This window comes from Pseudopodoces humilis, chromosome 3 (assembly GCF_049639895.1).
Source record: "Pseudopodoces humilis isolate 2021_Gansu_Grassland_sample_001 chromosome 3, ASM4963989v1, whole genome shotgun sequence".
Lineage (NCBI taxonomy): Eukaryota > Metazoa > Chordata > Aves > Passeriformes > Paridae > Pseudopodoces > Pseudopodoces humilis.
This window is the reverse complement of record NC_142202.1, coordinates 97,284,042-97,301,485: the sequence shown is the minus strand read 5'-3', so window position 1 is coordinate 97,301,485 and position 17,444 is coordinate 97,284,042. Positions and strand designations below refer to the sequence as shown.

The following is a 17,444-nucleotide window of genomic DNA, read 5'->3' as shown; positions in this document are numbered from 1 at the left end:
GGGCGAGTCGCCTTCCCGGCATTGCTGAGCGCGGCACCCGGCCCCGCCGCGTCCCCCGCCCGGAGCCCCCCGCCCCGGAGAGCGGCTGCGGGGCCCGGGGCCCGCCCCCGGGAGCGGGGGGAAGGCGGCAGAGCCGAAAATACCCGGGGCGAGCCAGCCTGCCACTGCCCGGAGCAGCCAGCAGCGAGCAAACCCCGGCCCCGCGGAGCAAAGCCGGTGGGAAAAAAGCACGAGAGGAGGGAAAAAAAGGGAAAAGAAGCAGCCCTGACTCTCCTCCTCTGATCATGCACAACAGCCTACAGCTACCGCTCCTCCGCGGGCGAGGGGTGACAACACGGCATCTCCAGCGTTACTGCTACAGACACTAATTGCGATACGAGTTTCTATCAGTTCCAGCTGATTTATTAAAATTGTAAAGATACAGACTTTCAGCATTTAAAAAAAAAAAAAAAAACAGGCTATGATGTTGACAGTGCACAAGTCTGCTTTTGCCATCATTTGCTACAAAATATGCAGATGGTCTGTACTTTAGATTATATTGCACAACATGAGAAACTTTTTAAACTATGTGCCTTTTTTCTTTTTTTTTTTTTTTTGCTAAAATCGAGAATCCAGTTTCATACCTTCCATCTGGGGCCCCATCCACATATCACAGCGTATGAGATACATAAAATCCTACTATAGTACAGTACATATACAATCTTTTAAACTAAGATAACAGCTCTGAGGTCTATATCACCATTTTCAATAAATCTTTACCTACAAATATTGAACAAATCTGAACTATAGCTGTACAAAAAAAGTGTTTGTTTCTTTTCTTTTTTTTTAAACCACAAGGCCTTTAGATGCAAGGATTATTTTTTAAAATTTTAATCCTTTTAAAACCAGGACGTAACGTACCAACAAACTTGCATGCTAAAAACAGAGAAAAACAAAGAAAATAAAAGGGAAGAAGTGCCTGAAAAGTCTTACTGAAAAAACACAGCAAGAATGTTCCCTTTTCACTGTACAAAAATACGCCTGAAAATATATTAATTTTTAAAAAAGACTGAGGTCTGTTATGTATCAAAAATGTTTCAATACCTTTTTGTACTGAGGTCTAGGCTGTCTGGTATTCAATCAAGGAGGTATAAGGGAACAAGTTACAAAAAAAAAAAAAGTTGGCAAGTAGAAATCACATTTGTAAAACCATAAACAATTTGATCTGAAAAGTAAACTCTGATCTTAAGTCAGTTCAGTTATTTGTAAGCGTTTGTACAGTCTGCATTTTTTCAAGCTCCCTGCAGCTTTGTTAAGAATCGGATGCATAGAAGACATCAGTTTTCTCCCTCCAAAAAAAGTTGCAATGGTCCCTTTCGGAAAAAAAAAATAAAAATAAAAAATCATAACAGTTCGTTAAGATCTCTCACGGGAAAAAAAGAAATAAAAAATCCACAAACCCCCTTGAGTAACAGTTGTGCTGCCAAAAGACTTCTTTGCAGACCATCTTCCAGACTTCAATCAGAGACCGACAAGCTTCAAACAGCGCCTTCTGTATCATTTTTCCCCCAGTCCCATTTGCCTTTGCTGTTGTTGTTGTGATCACCAAACGTAATAAAAATAAAAAAAACACAAAAAAAAAAAATAAAATCACAACTCCCGGGCTCGGAACTAACTTCGAGATTTTTTTTTTTTAAAGAAAACAAGACTTATTTTTTTAATCATTATCATGATCATCATCATCGTCGCCGGCGTCGCGCAGCTCCAGCTCCGCCGCTCTCGCCGCCCGCCCTGGCCGCCGCCCCCGCTCAGTACGTGAACACCAGGTCGGAGAAGTTCGCTTCCAGCCAGTCGCCCGCGATCATCTCGCTCAGCTCCGGGGTACAGTAGTCGGGGAATTCGAAGTGGGAGCCGAGGCTGCCCTCGCTGAAGGAGTCCAGGTCCTTGTCCACCAGCGAGAGGGAGAGGTTGCCGGCGGCGGCGCCCGCCCCCAGCTCGGCGGCGGCGTGGCCGTGCTGGGAGAAGTTGAGGCTGAGGTCGAAGAGCAGGTCGTCCGCCTCCTCGCTACCGGCCGACGAGGTGGAAATGGACCGGGAGGAGGCCGGGGAGAGGCCGGGCGGCTGCTGCGGTGGCGGCGGGCCCTGCTTGGTGATGTTCTTGAAGCTGTAGTAGAGTCTGCTGCCGCCGCCCGCCGCCGCGGCGCCGCCCCGCACCTCCTCGTACAGGCTGGCCCCCTCGGTGGACTCCGCCGAGGAGCTCAAGGTGGGGCTGGCCGGCACTTTGGCCACGTTGTACCGCCGCAGCTGCTGCGGCCCCGGCTCCTCGTCCTCATCCTCCTCCTCCGCCTCTTGCTTGATCCGCAGCTGCAGCTCGTCCTCGTCCTCCTCCTCATCCTCCTCCTCGTCCATAAAGACGCACTTGACCGTCTTGCTGCTCACTTTCAGAGTGCCGAAGACGTACTCGTCTCCCGCGTAGTCCCCGTGGTGGGCGGTTTTGGCTCCCGGCTTGGGGGGCGAGGAGCCGGAGGAGGCTTTCAGCTTGCTGCACTTCTTGCTGGAGCTCTTGGCGCTCTTGCTGCCGCCGCTGCTGGCGGGCGCGTTTTTCTCGGGACTTTGGCTGGCGTTGGGCTTGGCCGACGGGTCCATTTTGGGCTTTTTCCTGGGACGGTACTTGTAGTCGGGGTAATCAGCCATGTGCTTGAGCCGCAGCCTCTCAGCCTCCCGGATGAAAGGGATCTTCTCGCTGTCCTTCAGCATTTTCCACCGCTTGCCCAGGCGCTTGGAGATCTCCGCGTTGTGCATGTCCGGGGACTGCTCCATGATTTTTCTCCGCTCGATCTTGGACCACACCATGAACGCGTTCATCGGTCTCTTTATGTGCCCCGACGCCGTTTTGCACCAGTCCGGGTCGCTCTCGTCTAAAGCGACGGGGCTGCAAGCCATGAACTCGCCCTCTTCGGTGTCCATCGCTTCCCGAGGCAGGTTGCTCTCCGCCTCCGTACTCTCCGCCTGCTGCACCATGGTGGGCTCTCGCCGAGGCGCCGCTCCCCTCAGAGCCAACAAAGCCGCTCCGCCGCCGCCCCCTCCCACCGCCGCACCTTGCCCCTGCTACGAGCCGCGCCGAGTTCCTCCGTGCGCCGCGCGGCGAGGCGGAGCCCGCGGACGGGGCCGGGCGGGCGCGGTGGCTGTGCCGCCCGCACCGCAGCGCCGGCGGTGGGGCCGGGCCGGGTCGGGCGCGGCTGGGCTGGTGCGCTGGGCGCGCGCTGTGCCCGTCCCCGGCCTCGCGCCGCCGCCCGCCCTGCGCGCGCTGCCCGTTCTGCGCAACTCCCGGCTCCGTGCCCCGCGCGTTATCAGCGCCTCATATGGGTGACATCACTGCCGCCGCCGGCCAATGGCGCCGCTCGGTGCCGCCCGCCGCCACGCCCACCGCGCGCGGCGCGGACACACCCCCGCGCGGGGGGCGGCCGCGGGCGGGGGCGCCGCCGGCGCTCCACGACTCTTGGCGGGTCCGGCCCGGCGTGGCGCGGCCCTCCGCCCGGGGACCGGCAGTGCCGGTCGTGGGGGGCTTCGCCCGCTGGCCCCCGCAGCCGGGCGTGTAGCGGTGCGGTGCGGAGCGGTGCAGTGCGGGGCGGCGGCGGCTCCCCCGTGACTCGCTTTCTCCGGAGGCCGCCGAGCCCCGCGTGGCTCGGGGCGGGCGGCAGGGGGCGCTGGCGCTCCGCGGCCGCCGCAGCGGCGCGGCCTCCGCTCCTGTGGCGGCACGGCCGGGCCCGGAGCCGCCCCGCCGCGGGGAGCGGGCGGATCTCAGCGGGCACGGCGGCCTCCGCGCTCCGCACATGGCCTCCTTCGCCTCCGCGGCGGGGCTGCTCCCTGGAGGAGCGCTCCAGGCACCTCGGTTCCCTGTCCTCCCAGGGCTTGCTTCGGTGTCTGGTCGGCAGAGAACGGGGCTGGGAGAATGCAGGCTAGAGCCTGGTGCGCTCCCGGTCCCCCGCGGATGCGGAGGGTGCCTCGGCGGCCCCGGCCTGGTGGTCGGCGGTGCCCGGGGCGGGGGAGGTCCCCTTGTCCCCCGGGAGGCCCGGGCTGTCCGCAGCAGGGACGTGAGAATCGTCGCACCCTCCTGGAGCGCTTACCGCGTGGTGTAGGCAGAGGATAAGGGCGCCTTCCTCAAAGTACAGCGTGAAAATACACAGAAAGCATCGAACAGTGCTGATTTTCTGTTTGCTTGTTTGTGTGTTTGTTTTCTCGGAAGCAGAAAGTTATTCAGGACGCTGTAGCGGATCCACCTATCCGGATAACCCCATGTTTGATTTTATCGCAGAATGTCTCAAATCCAAAAGGTGACAGCGTGCTATGCACCTGTGGTCATTTTAGTTGCAAAATGTATGCTGGAAATGAGTTCGCATAGTGTTTTTTGGGTTCCTTTGTGCTTTTCCAGCCACCGTTTGCAGTTATTAGAAAAAGTTTGATAAGTTTGTGATGGCTGCTGGCTCTATACGGACATAATAATGGCAGCGAGAGGAGTGATTACAGCCTCTCCTCTGCCAGAGCACATCCTATGAACTGGTGCTAATGGGGCAGTAGGTCCTCTGGTACATCATCCTCTAATTATCCCAGTGGTTCATTTTCCTCACACTACAGCAAAATTACTGTGTTTGGATGATGCGACTCTGATATCATAGGGCTGCAGGGTGGCTAGTGCTGTTACAGGAACAAAAAAAAGCAAAAACGTCACTTCTAGATGTATGAATAGGTCAGGGCTACCAGGTCTCAGCTGCACTTGTCAGGAGTCAGGTGGAGTTTGAAGGATGCATTTAAGGCAGATCTGCAGTGTTATGTCACTTTCCTTTCCTGACCCCAGCTGCGTGCACAGAGTAGAGAGAAGGAAAAGGGCATAGCTGAAGAAAGTTCAGTTACTTCATTGTGAAGATGGATTTTGAAAAATAGTGCTCTGCCTCTCCATGACTTCCCCCAGCCATGATTTCTGCTCTGAGGCTTGTTGCCACCTCTGTCTGTCCCTCGGACTACATTTCGTGGTACCATGTAGCTCCATAATAACGTCTATCCTTTAAGAAACAGGAGATAAAATGGAAAATTTGACTGGCAGGCTTCTCAACCTGTCATAAAATGTTAAAATTTAGCGAAACCACATGAGAAGAGGGTGCAGTACCTCTGGGAGGGAGTGCCTGAGTTCCTGTCGCAGCTGTGGTCAGCTGTGGTCTGTCCGGGGAGGGCTGCTGGCAGGACAGGGCATTCCTTCCAAGAGGACTGACTATGAGTTTGGCACTTCCTGCTCCATCCGGGTGAGGATTTGCTCAGACTGGGCACACTGTAGAGCCTTCTGTGTCACCAGGATTGTGTAAAAAATGAGAGTATGTTTCTTGTAGCGCTGATGTGGACAGGAGTCTCGGGAGTGTGTAGGTGCCTGACTGCCTCGGGGAAAGGCAGCTTTGATGCTGCTGGGACCTTTACTAGGATGACAGCAGAATACCAATGTCTCACCTAACCCTATTCCTTAGTATTCTTTTGTAAGTGCCAGTATTCAGATACCTAGTGAGAGATTCTCCAGGTTTTACATGCATTTGGAATCCAGATAGAAATAATGTTGTAATTTTGAAAAATGAAAAGTGTCAAAATGTTTTAATTTGTTGTTGGCATTTATGGGAGATTTCATTATGTCATATAGTCACATAAAACTCAAGCTGATGAAAATTGAATCTTTATTTCCTGTGAAGTGAAACAAATCAATGCATTTTCACAAAGTACTGCAATTTTTTTTTTTTAAATTGTATTACAAAAGCCATGAACTGTTTTGGAAAATTTTCACTCAATTGCAATGGAAGCCGTATAATCAATATTGATATGACTGGGACTCCATACACCAGGGTGACAGAATCTGACATTTAACACATTAAGATCAGGAGGGATCATTTTTAATAAAGCTTTGGTGCAATTTGAATCCTCTGTCATTACACCAGTCTTCTGGGATATTTCCACTCCTTCATATGTGTCCATGTCTTCATTTGAAGATGCATATTAATACTATGGGCATCACGTAATTTTCATAAATTCCATTTTTCTGTTTTTGTGTTATCTCATTTTATGAGCGTCTTGGCAGCATTTCAATTTTTCCTCAAATATGATCTTTTTAAATATAAACAGCATTACTGTTTTCTCATGCATGTTCATGTTATGTTTTGGTTGGTTTTTGTTGTGTTTTAAGGGTAGTTCTAGGAAGATAATAAATCTGAAAACAGACTGATAAATAATAGCCACACTCTATAAAACAAAAAATCTCGGGGATTTTAGAAATCTGATTTAAATATGTGCATGAATAAGTAGATATTACTGTTAAAATTAAATAATTTTATGTTCTAAAAGCAGTTCAATAATTGTATGTGTGCATGTATATTTCTATTAGAGTGCAGCAGTTAGAGCTAACAGCCCACTACTGGTTCTTTTGAAATTCAAATGAATAATCATCTTCCCATTATCTAGGTCAATAGGAGGCTGGGCTACCCCAGAAAGTGGGAAAAAGAGCAGGTAAAACAGGATTCACTAAACAGATTCACTAAAGGATTCACTTTACCCCTTGGATGGAGTCTGTTTTTGTGGGTCTCAATCTACACTGGGTATCCCAGTGCTCTAGCTCGGGGGGTGTGTTACTCTGAGTCACCTGCAACATGAGAATGGCAGTGGAAGCACTGAGGTGTCTGAAGCTGTGAGATGCCTCCAAAGGCCTGAAGCCAGCAGGGAATGCTGCTTGCAGAAATATAAGCCCTCTGCATGGGACCCAGCATGCCTCCATCCACCCCCATCAGTACTTAGAAAGGTGAAGCGAGGCATGTTTTTAAGAGACTGACCTTAGGCAGTCCTTACAAGATTTTGACTGCCACACAGAAATTAAATATGAGCAAAAAAAGGTTCGTTGCTCAAGAAAGAGTGTTTTAGAAAAGTGGAGGATATTCCCTCTCCTTAGAGTGCCTGCTCTCTCTGTTAAATTTGAGTAAACTGAAAGCCGAGATTTTTACTATGCTAACTCTGATGATAAATAGTACTATGAGTACAGTGTTCTTTTGGCTATTTATTTCTTACTTGCTCTGAATTGTGCTGCAGATTTTTGCCTGGAGAGCCCAAAATGACTTTGCCTGGGGAACGTGTGGGAAAGCTGGAGTTACGCACCTTCTGCAAGGTGTGGGAAGTGGTTTCAGTCACAAGCTGTGGATCCAGAATGGAAGAAGAAAGAATTACAGTGTCAAGAGGGTTTTGTCTTAAAAGAAAACATATGATGAATTCTGAGAGGAGAGGTCACACCCAAGGTTAATTCAAAGACACATTTTCTTAGAGATCTTTTCAGGAATAAACATAAATTCCTTGAGTCTTGCATTCATGAGGAAAAAAATAAGCTGTAGTCTTCATGTTAGCTAACACAGGGTAAAATAGTGAAAAGGCACACAGGCTGTGCTTTTTCAGATTTGGTAAATCTTCCCTGCCTTAGTGTTTTAATCTTAAGCTGCTTTAATTCACATGAAAAAACCAGCTTCATTGTCCTTGCTAGGAAAACGACATCCTCTCCTCTCCTTTCAGCATGGTGTCCATACTCTTGGATTGTGTAAGGCTGGTTTACACAAAGTCTTTGTTTTGAAAATGAAAGTGCCCAGAGCAGACAGGTGTCACAACCGAACTTCAGATGAAGAGGTAAAGTAGGCTTATTTAACTGAAAATGAGTAATTATTTGAAAGGATAAACTAGTTTAACCATAATCTAGAAAAAAAGTTACATCCAGTTTGAAACTGGAAAACACGGAAAAAGGTATCCAGATGTATTTCACCTCGATTTTGTTTGCAAAAAAAATTTTTTTTTGTCAAAAGTATGTGTATCATGTACCACTCTGGTGAGGGCAGTCTGTTTTCTGGCTTCTCAGCACAAAGTGTGGTGTCTTCCCAGGTAGTGTGGCCCTCTGCTGCTGGAGGGGTCCAGCTGGAGCCCAGAGAAGCTATTAGAGCAGGAGCAGCTCCTAACTCACCTCATGCCAGATCTAAGTATTCCACTTGCTCATCATCCAGTGCCCAGCTCTGCTCCTGGCCACACAACAGGGCTGTGACTAAATAACTGATTTTGAACTGCCTGCTGCCTGTAGATAGCTCTAGAAACATTGCTTACTGTTTGTAAACATGTGATCAGCAAAGACATCTAGAGACAAAGTGATTGTGTACATGGGTTGAAATAATCCAGGTCTTAAAACTGGAGCAGAAAGTAACCCTATTCTTGCAGCTGTGTGGTGAGTCCAGGTCTGGCATCCTGGGGTATGTTGTTGCTCCAACACCTTACCCTAAAGCATTGTTTGATGACAGTGCTGTGTCACTGGGACAGTATGGACCGGCCATTTCCTCTCAGCCATGACATAACAATGTTACACAAGATGTTTTAAGACACCAAGATACACCACTTACTGATTTTTCATAATATCCTGATTGGAAAGTGCATTTTATTTAAAAGAAAAAAAAAATATTCCAACTATATTATTTGAGCAACATGTACATTCAAAAGCATTTTATGCCCTAAGAAGCAGCATAAAAATAGCATTGGGATGTTCCATGTGCATTGCACCTCACTCAGATTTTTGTTTTTGAGACAAATACTTTTCTTATTGGTTGTGAGATTAAAACCTGGCCCTGTGAGTCAGGCAGGGCCCCTTCCATCCCACAGATCATTGTAGTACTTGTAGTTTTGTTTGGGAGATGATTTCCTCAGCCACTTGTGTGTAACCCTATTGATTTGAATGTGTGCCCCAGCAACACCTGTGCAAATTCATGGATGGCACTGGGATTGCACAGATGCCATAGAGGGCATATTGTGGCATACAGGACATTTATTACTGGTGGTGATGCATGAGATGGAAGGGATCCAGGACTCAGGCTGAGTTTGTGCAGCTGGCAGTTAGAAATTTACTTGCAAACTGAGCTCACTGGGTAGAAAAATCAGTGTGATAATGAATCCAGAGCCCCCCGTGCCATTTTTACCAAATCACTTTAGGGCAGAAGAACAATTTAGAAGAGATGTGTCTCTTATTAAAAGTGTCTGAAAATAATACTTGGAAAAACATGGTGGGAATCCCGTAAAAGATTATATTGCAGATATTTGATATCAGAAATTACTGTTTCTGGGATTGTTTAAATGGAAATGTTTACTTGTTTCTGCTGAAAAAATAATGCAAGTAAGTTTAATGTGTGAATTAAAAAAAAATATCTTAATATTAGTTATTCAGCCACCAGTGACATGAAATTAAATGGAAAACACTTATTTTTAACATGTTTTTTTTTGATTGATATGAAATCTTCCACAAAAATCAGAACAATTCAAAGTGACAGTGTATTCATAATGCTATACATTTCTATTGCTGGCCTATAGACTTTGAAATCCGCGGTGTTTTAGCAGGTCTCTGAGGAAAAAGTGTTGTACTCTGAACCAATTATAGACACTTTCTGGCTAAATTGCAGGGCCACTTTGCTTAATATGGGTAATTTGATGTTGTAAAGAATTTGTCAGTACCCTAGGGTAGTCTTTTAGGGCACACAGGTTTCCCTGTGTAATATTTCACACTTGTATGCCAGTTAACCTGCTTATTTCACACTTGTGTGCCAGTTAACCTGCTTAGTTGCAGACTATTTACAACTCATACAGCATTTATTACATCTTGTACTTAATTTATGCAATATGCTTAAAGCTTCTCTTTGTGAAGTCTAGAATGATAATCATTCTTATTGTAATGGATTTGCTTGCTGTGTTGGGTGGGAGAGGGGAAGGAAGTCTTTTTAGTCCATCAGGCTCTTTAGAATGTGGAAATTTAGCAAGGATGTGACAAAAATGCGTAACAATGTATTCATTAGGCATCACACCAATATACCCACTGGAGATACGAAGCATATGCACAGTTGAATAGGCGTGGACACAGAGATTTATCATTTAGCTTTTCCTTCCTCCTAAAGAGCAGTGGAGGGCTGCAGCTGGCCCAGCCCTCACTGATAGCCAAATAACATTGGAACCTATAAAATGGACACCGGGTGTTTTCTTTGGGACCGCTATCATGAAGGAGGCAGCAACATGACCTCCTATGGGAAAGACACTCGCCAAGTCTCATGTCCCATGTGCTCACTGGATTTGGATCTGCTCATCACTGCCCTTTGGATAAGCATTATAGAGTAAGTGAAATGCCACTCTAAGGCATATGCCTGAGAGATTTTAATTTACAGGACTGACAGCGGGAGGGTTCTGCAAAAATTTGCAGGGATTTTGCTTAGAAGGACCTTGCTCTAAATGCCACCCAAGTCCCGTGCCATTTCCTAATCAGAAAATTGAGTATACCCAAGGACATTGCCATAATGTGACCTGTCCTCTCAGGTCAGCATGGAGTCCCAGGCGGTGAGCTCGGTGCACTGTGCTGCCTGCACAAGGTAACCTCCTTCCCACAGAGCTGTGAAGCTTCTTAGCATAGGCAGGAGCCACTCAGAGCTCCAGGTGCCCTGACCATGTTCCCATCTGAGCCACTTCTGCCTGGCTTTGGCACAGCTCGGCTTGGAGAAGCTGGGATGGGCTTTTTGGGCTGCCCTGACTTCTCCTTCCAGACTGTTCTTACTGGTAGTGCTGAGCCTGGGCTTGTGCAGGCAAAATTCAAGTGAGAGAAGTGCAACAGCTGTACAGTGAAAATGGAAATTAGAGCTTCATTATTGAACAAAGAAACAAACCACATAATATTCTTATTGGTTGTATAAATTTAGAGAAAAAAGGTTATATGAAGTTCTTTATAAAGCTCTTTATGTCCTTGTTTTGTTATGTCCATGTAAATCTTTCTATTGCCATTGTTTTAAGAAGAAATAAATTTAACAAGTGTTTCATTGCCTATTTTTTTTTCCAAATAGAAAACAAACAAATAAGCCTCATAGTTATAAATAATATCAGCAGTCAAAAGAAATTGTACAGTAGCTAAACAATAAAGGCAGATAGAAATGCTGTTTATTTTATTTCTGTATAAAGCCCCACTGAATTCAGGAATGAATTAAATATGCTGAATGTGACTCTGGGCAAGTAGCACTTCAGTTAATACTGGGTTTAATTTTATACTTTTATTAATTTTTTATAAATTTGGTCATTAATCTATTAGAAATGTATATGCATATTAAAACACATTACTAATTACTATGAAAATCACTTTGTGTTCTTTCAGTTCCTAAAAGAATATAACTAAATATTCACCAAAACCAGGTAACTGAAAAAACCCAAGCATACTGTTCTCCCTAATAGCCTTTGCTTTGTAGTGAAAATGAGAAACATTTACTTATTCTATCCACTATTTCTTATTTATGGGTATGCTAGGAGATTCGAGGTGCATGCAAAACCCTGGCTGTACCAATTACCTAAGGATGGAGAACAAATTAATTTGGGGAAGATTGTTCACCTTAAACCAAAAGCTGGAAAACTGTCTGTTCTCCTCCCTCCTCCTTCCCTTACATTGTAAACTGTGCACTGTTAATATGAGCACCACCAAGATATTCAATAACATTAGAGGCTTGAAGGTTTCCTCATGCTTTATTACACAATGATGAAAATATCATAATGCCTCTAACTTCATCAAATCAGGCATTTCATTACAGCATCCTGCAAGTATAAAAAACTGATTGTCTTGTGTCAGCATGGCCCAAATCCAGTTCTAGTGTACAAGACATGGTTACTAATGATCTTTGTAAGTCAGATGAGACTTGGTCTTATTTTTTCAGTTTTGCTGTACTAGGAATTGTTAAGACAGAGCAGCAAATAGAAAGAGTTTATTACAGGTTATCATACGGTTTGTTTGACAAAGTGGTCAGTCAATAATAAACCAAAAAATTAATAATTAATTGTACTTGCTCTTTGCACAGCAGTTGATATTTTGCGACAATGTGAAGTCTGAGGTAAGAAATTATTATCAGCAATTTATAGAAGGCAGGTGCAGTTTTGGGGTTCTCCCTACACCATCAGTACTGGATAGAAAAGGATGGTACAGGGAGCCAGAAACCTCTTCATGATTTCTGTTTTCTGCTTTGCCTGGAAGGGCCTGGCTATGTGATCCAGGGGAATATCTCTGCTGCCAGCTAAGTAGTGTGTAGAGAAAATCATTCATTAAGCACAGACTTTCCCCAAATACTTTGTACATGCCCAGACCCTTCATTGAGGTACAAAAAGTCCAGTATATACCTCACCTTGCACAGTAAATTCACAGTAAAGAACCCTGTCTCTTGAGATTAAGATTAACAGAAGTCTGTTCAACCCTTTCTGCAATACCCTGCGTCTCCTTTCTCCTTCACTTCCCAAACTTCAAGAGAAGCAGGTGTGTAGCTAACTAGCTACACACATGTTCAGAGTGCTCTCCAAGCTCTTCATTTGGCAATTTACAGATAAACAAAACAAAGCAGGAAAGGAAGGTCTAAACTAGTGCCAAGATAATTTATCTAAGGCTACACAATGAGCCTGGCAGGACAGGAATAGCCCTGGAATTTTCCCCATTAGTGTCCTGTGGACTCTTCACCGCAGTCCTGAGACTAAATGAATAAGTATGCTGAGGAGTCACGTTTGAAAAGACAGCTTGTACCATTCAATTGCTCCCATTTGGGGACAGGGTAAAGATCAAAACTGGAGCCAGCCCAAGGAGTGGGATATGTGAAAAGGAAGCATGGGGTTTTTATGTATGTCAACAGTTTTCTCTTGAAATAGATAATTATTTGGGAGAACTATCTACTTCTATTCTCTAGCAAGGAAAAAAATACTGTGATGTTGTTCCATTTCTGTGTTATTCTGGTAATGTATTTTAGTGACTGTATGCATTTCTGATTATCCACAAGTGCTTCACAGAGAGATTGAATTTACATTTTATCTAGACACCAGTCTTACCCAGAGAGATCTTTTTCATTTCCATGCTAGTTTGAAAATCCATTATTTGGTGCTCATTGTATGCAGGTTTTTATTTCCAGCAAGATTGCTCTGGCAGAAAAAATATAGACAAATTCAACGTCAAACTTTACTAAGTATGAGTTTTCTTGCAATATAGAAAAAGCCTTTCCCTGGGCACTAAGCTTGGACAATGTGGGCCTGATTCTTGCTTCCTTTTGGAAGACAGTTTAGCATCCTCACCCCCCACCTGGAATCTGCCTCTTTCCCACCTGGGCCCTTCTGGCTTTCAGAATGGCAAATATTGTTTCCCCTCAAGAAACAAAATAATTTTGTATTTAAATCTAGGATTCCGGGTCAACTGGAAGTGCTGGTCCTGAAGCTCCTACTCAGTGTAATCTCAGTGATAGGAGCTGCTTTACCAACATTGATCTTTAGTGCTTTCTTAAGCTAATACTGAAGACTTAAAATTGTTTCAAATACCTTTTCTTCTTGCAAAAAAATTAGCATTAGTAGTTCTGGTGGCTATGAGGGAAAGCCAGTTCTGACTGCACTCTTAAGCCATCAGGTCCAAGTCAGTCACCATTCCACTGTTTCTCTCAGGAACCCAAAATATTTATCCATGACCTGCTGCCTCTGTCTGGCACTCCGCCTAGCCTAGTGATTGTTTGGTCCAGATCTGGGGTCCTTCGTTCTTCTCAAAGTGCCAATACTTGTAGTCACTGTGAATTTTGAAAGACTACCCAGTTCCAAAACTGGAACTGTTGTTTGAAATGCTGCTCATGAAGAGTTCTATAAAAACTTCTGATTTAGAAAGGTTGCATGAGAGTATAGATATTTCAATTTGCAAGAAAGTAACATAACTTTGTGTAAACTGTTCTATTTGAAACTAGCTTTTAAATTAAATGAACAAGAAACGTGAATTTTAAGTTTATTGAGATTTTCTCATCTGTAACAGTAATTTCTCATTGCTGTTGAAAGCAATGCGTTTTCAGTAACAGTATGATTTTGTCAAAGTCACTATTTCTGAATTTTGCTTTGAGAAGGAATTGTCAATCATTTATGGTATTCAATATCATGGCACAGCACTATTAATTGGTGCTCAGTTCTACAATATTCCAGATCATTTTTGAGACCATCTTGTGTTGCTGTTAGGCATTTTAGTGGTGAACTAAGGAGGAATGAGAGAGGAATCAGGAGCTGATGCAATTGGCAAAGAGGGTAAGGAGAAAAGGTGCAGCATGGCAAGAAGGAGAGAAATGTAGAGGTCAAAATGTGCAAAAATAGGAGTTAAGTGTCATAGTCCACTGAAAAATACTAAAATTTTACTGCAAGGCACTGAGCAGGTAAATCACATTGGTAACATTTACTGTGTACAGATTGTTCTCTCTGACCATTGTGCCAGTTTTTCTGCTACCACTAGCAAGATGGCCTCTGTAGACTTGAGGGAATATAAGAAGCGCAGAGAACTGGACCGTGCTGTGATTCCCCAGGGAATGCAGTCCTTTCTTCACATTGGGTTTGATGCTTAAAGGCTGGAAAGTAGCGGATGGAAAAAAACCTGAGGCACAGCAACAGATGTGAGCTGCTGCAAGCTGGTCCCATCTTACCTCTCCTCTTGGTACAAAATGTTTCTTAACAGTAATGAAAAAAGCTTGTTCAAAATGTGTAAAATCCATAGAGGGTCTGAGCTGCAGTTACTTGGTCCCTTTGGACATAGGCATTATGCAGTGCTTCACAGCATTTCACTGCAGTCTTGTCTTCAGCTTTATCTGGTAGTGAAATGCTTAAGCAAATAGCTACCAGAAAATGAGTTCCTAGGGTAGCTCCAGTGTCACCCACAGGTGTAAGATAAGGTTAGCAATTGCTCTTCTCTTTTAAATGAAGATATTCTGCTGCTCAAATGTGAAGTTAAATTGTGAATGCTTCAAATGTTTCAACATTTGAATATAGTTACCTATGTTTACTAAAAAAAGACAATGTACTGTTTCAAAATACATTTCTTCCAGATTTCTGTTTTTTCACCCACTGTCAAAAAAAAAAAAAAAAGGTCAGTTTTATACTTGTAGTCCTTCTGCTCTTCCTGGTTGTGGGCATTTGCTGACAAGGCAGTGAAATCTATCACTCTTGCTTTCCAGAAATGCCTCCCTGCCCCCACTTCTCTTTGCTCTTGACAACAACAGCACAGAAGAGTGCAGTCTTAAAACAAAATTTTCTAAAGTGTGTCATGTTGCTGCTGAAATTTAATGATATTCAGGCCTAGGAGAAAAGAGCAGCTGCCCTCCAGGTGGTGTTCCATAAATGCTCCCCAGAACCCAGCAGGAAGCTGTATAAGTTCAATTCAGTGAAGCAAATTCAATCATTTGCCCCTTTGTAAATGGAGCATAAGCAGAAAAAAAAATTCTTTGAAGGATCCTAACACAACAATTACAAATTCCTAAAAACTTAGAAACACATTTCTTTGCTTGCATTACTGTATTTCAGAAAGCTTAATAGGAACTTACCTATCCAACAACAGTGTCTCTTTGCAGCACTGTGGAAAAGACATAAGGAATTCCCCTAAATATACAATACTTTTTTCATTCACAAATCAAAAATTAGTAGTGACTAAATTGCTATAAGTGTAAGGAGTTTTCTTCATAATGCTTTTTTTTTGCAAACATTGTACACTTTTCCCAAGGAATTAACTTTATGTGGCAAACTTAATTTAGTGGAGTGTCATTTGATTAACTATGAAGACTGTTGTGGATTTGCAGTTCAGGTTATTATTTCATTATAGATTCTACTTACAAATCAGAACTACAGGAGTAAATTTCTGAAGCCACAACTCCTTTAAATACTAATTGTATTAGTGCCTAATATTTGCAGTTATCTATCACAGCCACCATCCCTATTTACAGCTGGCTATATTAATACAATATTCAAAATTATGTGCAACCATCCTGTTATAGCAGTCTGCCAGGTCTGTTTTCTAGATGTAAGTGAATGACAACATTTTTATCCTAAAATATTTTTGTATATTTGAAATTCACCTTTTAAACCACTTGAAAGTCAGAGTTTTTCCTCTAATTTGCTGAACATTTGGCCTGATCTGCTTTTTATGTGAAATAGGTAGAAAATATTTTAAAAAGTGATAAATGGCATTTTCTATCCTCATGCAACTAAATAACTAAAAATAATAAGCAGGTTGGATTTGAAAATAGTTATTTGACAAATGATTAATATATTATCTCTTGTGGCACTTTGAGGGAAAAAATTTCAGAGCTAAAACTCTGTACTGAAATCCTTTGAATTTCTGCTGTGCATTTTCTGCTGGCAATGGTTTAGAAAGGCTTTCATATTCTCTGAATGTGTATATGGAGAGGAAGCAGCTGGATTCACCTGATATCATACTAATGATCCACTTTTGATGAGTGCTTTTAGAAAGGAAGAAGGTCTGGTTGCATCTCATGAAAGGCTGTTCAAGGTCTCAAAATCTGGTTTTGGTATTTTTGAGTGGCACTACATTAAGATGGCAAATCACAAAATCTCTAGTCCAGTTCTCGAAACTGTGTTTTCTTTATGGGCTATTATGCTGGCACAGCTCTACTTTTATAAGGTGCCTAAGTACAAATTTATACAAACAGAAAATTTCTCAAGAAGCCATAAATGTCTAAGGGATAAATACGATTGTTATCACAAAAGTATGCATACTAGAGTATGTATTTCACCAGTACCAGTACAGCTCACTTGCCTTTACCAAATCAATAGTCATCTGTTTTCACACCGTTTTTCTAATGCAGCACTCTTTTGCAATAGCAATCGCTCTGCCAGCCAAGTGACCTAATTCAGGCTTTCACAGGGTACACACAGATCGCCAAATCACCTGAAGCTCCAGGTCTCACTCAGGCCCAGGCTCCTCCAGCATCCCCAGAGACATCAACCTAACCAAGCCAGGAGGATGAGGTGTTTGGTTCAGACTGAGCTTCCCATTATCACCATCTCAAGCCAAGCACTTTCGTAATCCACATTCCCATTTGGCTTGAGTCACAAGATGGTACAAGATGAGGTATCTGGCACTCTTGCATTTGCTCTTCTGCAGTATATCAGTAATCTTCATCTGTGGTTGTAGTAATTTTGCTCCACTTAATGGAGAGGGATTTAGGACTGTTAGTCTGAATGTCCTTATCTTCTTTTTTCCCTCTTTGTTTCCTCTATCTTCTTTGTTTTTTGTTTGAATATTGAGTACATATGTGGGTTTTTTTTAGGAATTCCCTGTTGCAAAGCACACAGAAAACTGCCAAATAATGAGAATGTTATCCAGACTGAAATTGCTTTGGTAGCTGCTGGACTATAAGGTTTCCTGTACCTCTGATGCTAGGAAAGAGCCCTGTTTCTCAAAAGAATATTTCTGATGCTGTCACAGAAATCACAAGTTTTGTAAATTAAACAGAAAATATTTCTCCAATTAGCTGAGAGCACTACAAACAACTATCTGAGCATTAAAGCTATGAACTAATAACTTTGATACAAAATTCATGATCATTGGACCAAATACTCTTCTCTTGCAAG

General features: G+C 43.8%; 1 protein-coding gene across 1 annotated transcript; it reads right to left on the bottom strand.

Annotated features, from left to right (window-relative positions):
* Positions 1 to 252: 252 nt before the first annotated feature.
* On the bottom strand, positions 253 to 3,041 carry SOX11 (SRY-box transcription factor 11). Its single transcript, XM_005521883.2, has one exon. The coding sequence runs from the start codon at positions 2,997 to 2,999 to the stop codon at positions 1,788 to 1,790; it is 1,212 nt and encodes a 403-aa protein (XP_005521940.1). The 5' UTR covers positions 3,000 to 3,041; the 3' UTR covers positions 253 to 1,787.
* Positions 3,042 to 17,444: the final 14,403 nt, after the last annotated feature.

Excerpts from the sequence above, each read along its gene's own strand:
- SOX11 (XM_005521883.2), bottom strand. The coding sequence starts at position 2,999 with ATGGTGCAGCAGGCGGAGAGTACGGAGGCGGAGAGCAACCTGCCTCGG.